At 61.0% G+C, this 2,539-nt stretch overlaps 1 protein-coding gene across 1 annotated transcript; it reads right to left on the bottom strand.

The window, feature by feature from the left end:
* Positions 1–881: 881 nt before the first annotated feature.
* cebpa (CCAAT enhancer binding protein alpha) lies at positions 882–2,281 on the bottom strand. Its single transcript, XM_072280012.1, has one exon. The coding sequence runs from the start codon at positions 2,089–2,091 to the stop codon at positions 1,345–1,347; it is 747 nt and encodes a 248-aa protein (XP_072136113.1). The 5' UTR covers positions 2,092–2,281; the 3' UTR covers positions 882–1,344.
* Positions 2,282–2,539: the final 258 nt, after the last annotated feature.

Genomic DNA, 2,539 nt, shown 5'->3' with positions numbered 1-2,539 from the left:
ACATTCCAGCATACCATGGGTTAACGGAATCTCAGTCCTGTTTAAACGTTGAAGTTCAGGACACGAGTTCATCCTCCGAAGAACGAGATTGGCTTGAACTCATGCCCTGAATTTTTCGATCTAAAACACCCCCTCCCCCCCCCCACAACCAATTTCCTGCCTTTCCTATTTCCTTTATACCGTGTCCTCGCGCGCCGCCAAATTCCCAGTGGATGTCAAATTAAAGAGAGGAATATTGAGCTAATCCCACAGGTCCCTGCCCGGTGCTTGAGGACCAGGATCCCAAAGGCCACACACCCAACACACACTTCTCTCGATCCCAACTCCGGCCGACACCGAGATTCCCGACAGCGGTAGGCTGGAGTGAGAGGGCGGAAAGATAGAGGGAGAATATAGAAAGGAGAGGGGGGGGGAGGGGAAGGGAGAGAGGGGGAGGGGAGGGGAGAGAAGGGGAAGGGAAGGAAAGGGAGAGAGAGGGATGGAGGGAGTGGGAGAGAGGGGAGGAGGGAGAGAGGTGGGAGGGTAAGGGAAGGGAGAGAGGGAGGGGTGGAGAGGGGAGGGAGTGAGAGAGTGGGGGAGGAGGAGAGAGTGTGGGTGAAGGGGAGAGAGTGTGTGGGGAGGGGTGAGGAGAGCGGAGGGAAGAGAGGAAGAGAGGGGAGGAGAGACGAAGAGACAGAGAAAGGCGGGAGGTACCAGCCAAGGTTGGTTACTTTAGCGAGGGACAGGTGAATGTTGGGGGACAGTACAGAGGTAGGGGAGGGGACGGGAGTCGGTAACTGACAATCCGGACAAGGCTCTGGGCACAGACTGCACAGGAAGATTTGAACTAACCTCCAGATCCGAAACCCCGCTCGGGTTGACCCAGAGAAAGTGCCACAAAATTTAAATACAAGCATTTGATTTATTAAACATTTTCAGATAAAAGGCATTGTCGTCATACAATGGTCCCAGTACAAATTAGTTGAAAAAAAAGATAAATGCCTTCGGGATGGGATGGGGAGCGGCGGGCATCGACTCCGGTTCCGTCACCCCCACCCCCAGCATGGCCCGCAGACGTCTCAGTCCCTCGGGCGGCCTGAGAACCACAACAGCTACAAACATCAGAAGCTAAATATCGATCTGGGGTCCCGACTGGCAGAAATCACAGCACTGTACAAGTCCCTGGCTCCGCCGAGCACTTTCATTGTCCTGCTGTCCAGTTCCCGGACTGAGCGGCGAGGAGTCCCGCTTCCAACTCCTACACCGCCCCGTCCCACCGCCTGGGTGTCCGGTGCCGCTGTATCTCGTCCCACTGCCCCGGCTCTCAGCTCCTCCTCCCGGACAGCGGTGAGCGCCCGCACGGCCTCAGGCGCAGCTCCCCATGGCCTTCACCAAGGCGGCCTCGGGTAGTTGTCGGAAGAGCCCCCGGAGCGTGTCGAGCTCCCGGCTCAGCTCCTGGACGCGGCTGCGGAGCCGCTCGTTGTCGCTAGCCAACTCCATCACCTTGTGCTGCGTCTCCACGTTGCGCAGCTTGGCCTTGTCGCGGCTCTTACGCACCGCGATGTTGTTGCGCTCCCTCCTCAGCCGGTACTCCAAGCTGTTCTTGTCCACTGACTTCTTGCTCTTGGCGCCCGGCGGCGGCGCCCTGTGCGCCGGCAACGGGCTGGGCACGGGGGTGGGTGGCGGGGTGGGTTGCCCGGGCAGGTGGACGCTGGTCTGGGCACAGTGGGCCACCTGATACTGGAGGTGGGCGCACGGCGCCGGGTTCCGTCCCTCCTCGCTTCGATCGGGGGGTTCTTGCTTCACCACCACCGAGCGCAACGCCGCCGAGCGACCCAGCAGCGGCTGTAGCCTACTGTCCCGGTGCGCGAAGGCGGGGTGCCCGGGTGCCATCTCCCCGATCCCCTTCCCCTTGTCCTGGACCAGTTTGGCCAAGTGGCCGTGGTTGCTGTGGAAGAGATCGGCGAGGAACTCATCGTTGAAGGCGGCCGGATCGATGTAGGCGCTGATGTCGATAGAGTTCTCGTTCTCGCAGATGTCGGCCAGCTCCCCGGGCTCTCGGTACACGAAGGGCGGTTGCGGCTCCACCTCGTAGAAGTTGCCGTGCTCCATAGGGAATCTAAAGGCGGCCAAGCATGGCGAGCAGCTGCGGGAATCCAGCCTGGAGAAGCGGCGGGGTTCCCGGGACAGGGTGGGACCCTCAGACAGGCTCAGCCCCACTCTTCTTCTCCTCCTTCTTTCTCTCTCCTTCCTTCCTCCGTTCCTCCCTCCCTCCCTCTGCCGTCTCTCGGGGTTTCTCCGCGGCGCTCTCTCGCTTCCTATTTATATTGCCAGGCGTTCCTCCGCCCTCCCTCTGACGAACCGTGCGCCAGGCCCTGGACAAACCTCCAGCACCCAGGACGCCGACTCTGAACCTGCCAGCCACAGGGGCCGAGCGGCTGTGGCTGGACTGCGACCCCCCTCCCCCTCCCCCTCCCTCCTCCCTCCTCCCTCCTCCCTCCTCCCTCCTCCCTCCATGCCCAGAGAATGACTGTGGATGGGGAAAAAGCGGGGAGCGAGT

Source organism: Mobula birostris, chromosome 15 (assembly GCF_030028105.1).
Source record: "Mobula birostris isolate sMobBir1 chromosome 15, sMobBir1.hap1, whole genome shotgun sequence".
Taxonomy (NCBI): Eukaryota; Metazoa; Chordata; class Chondrichthyes; order Myliobatiformes; family Myliobatidae; genus Mobula; species Mobula birostris.
Note: the sequence above shows the minus strand (reverse complement) of the source record. Positions and strands in the feature narration are given on the sequence as shown.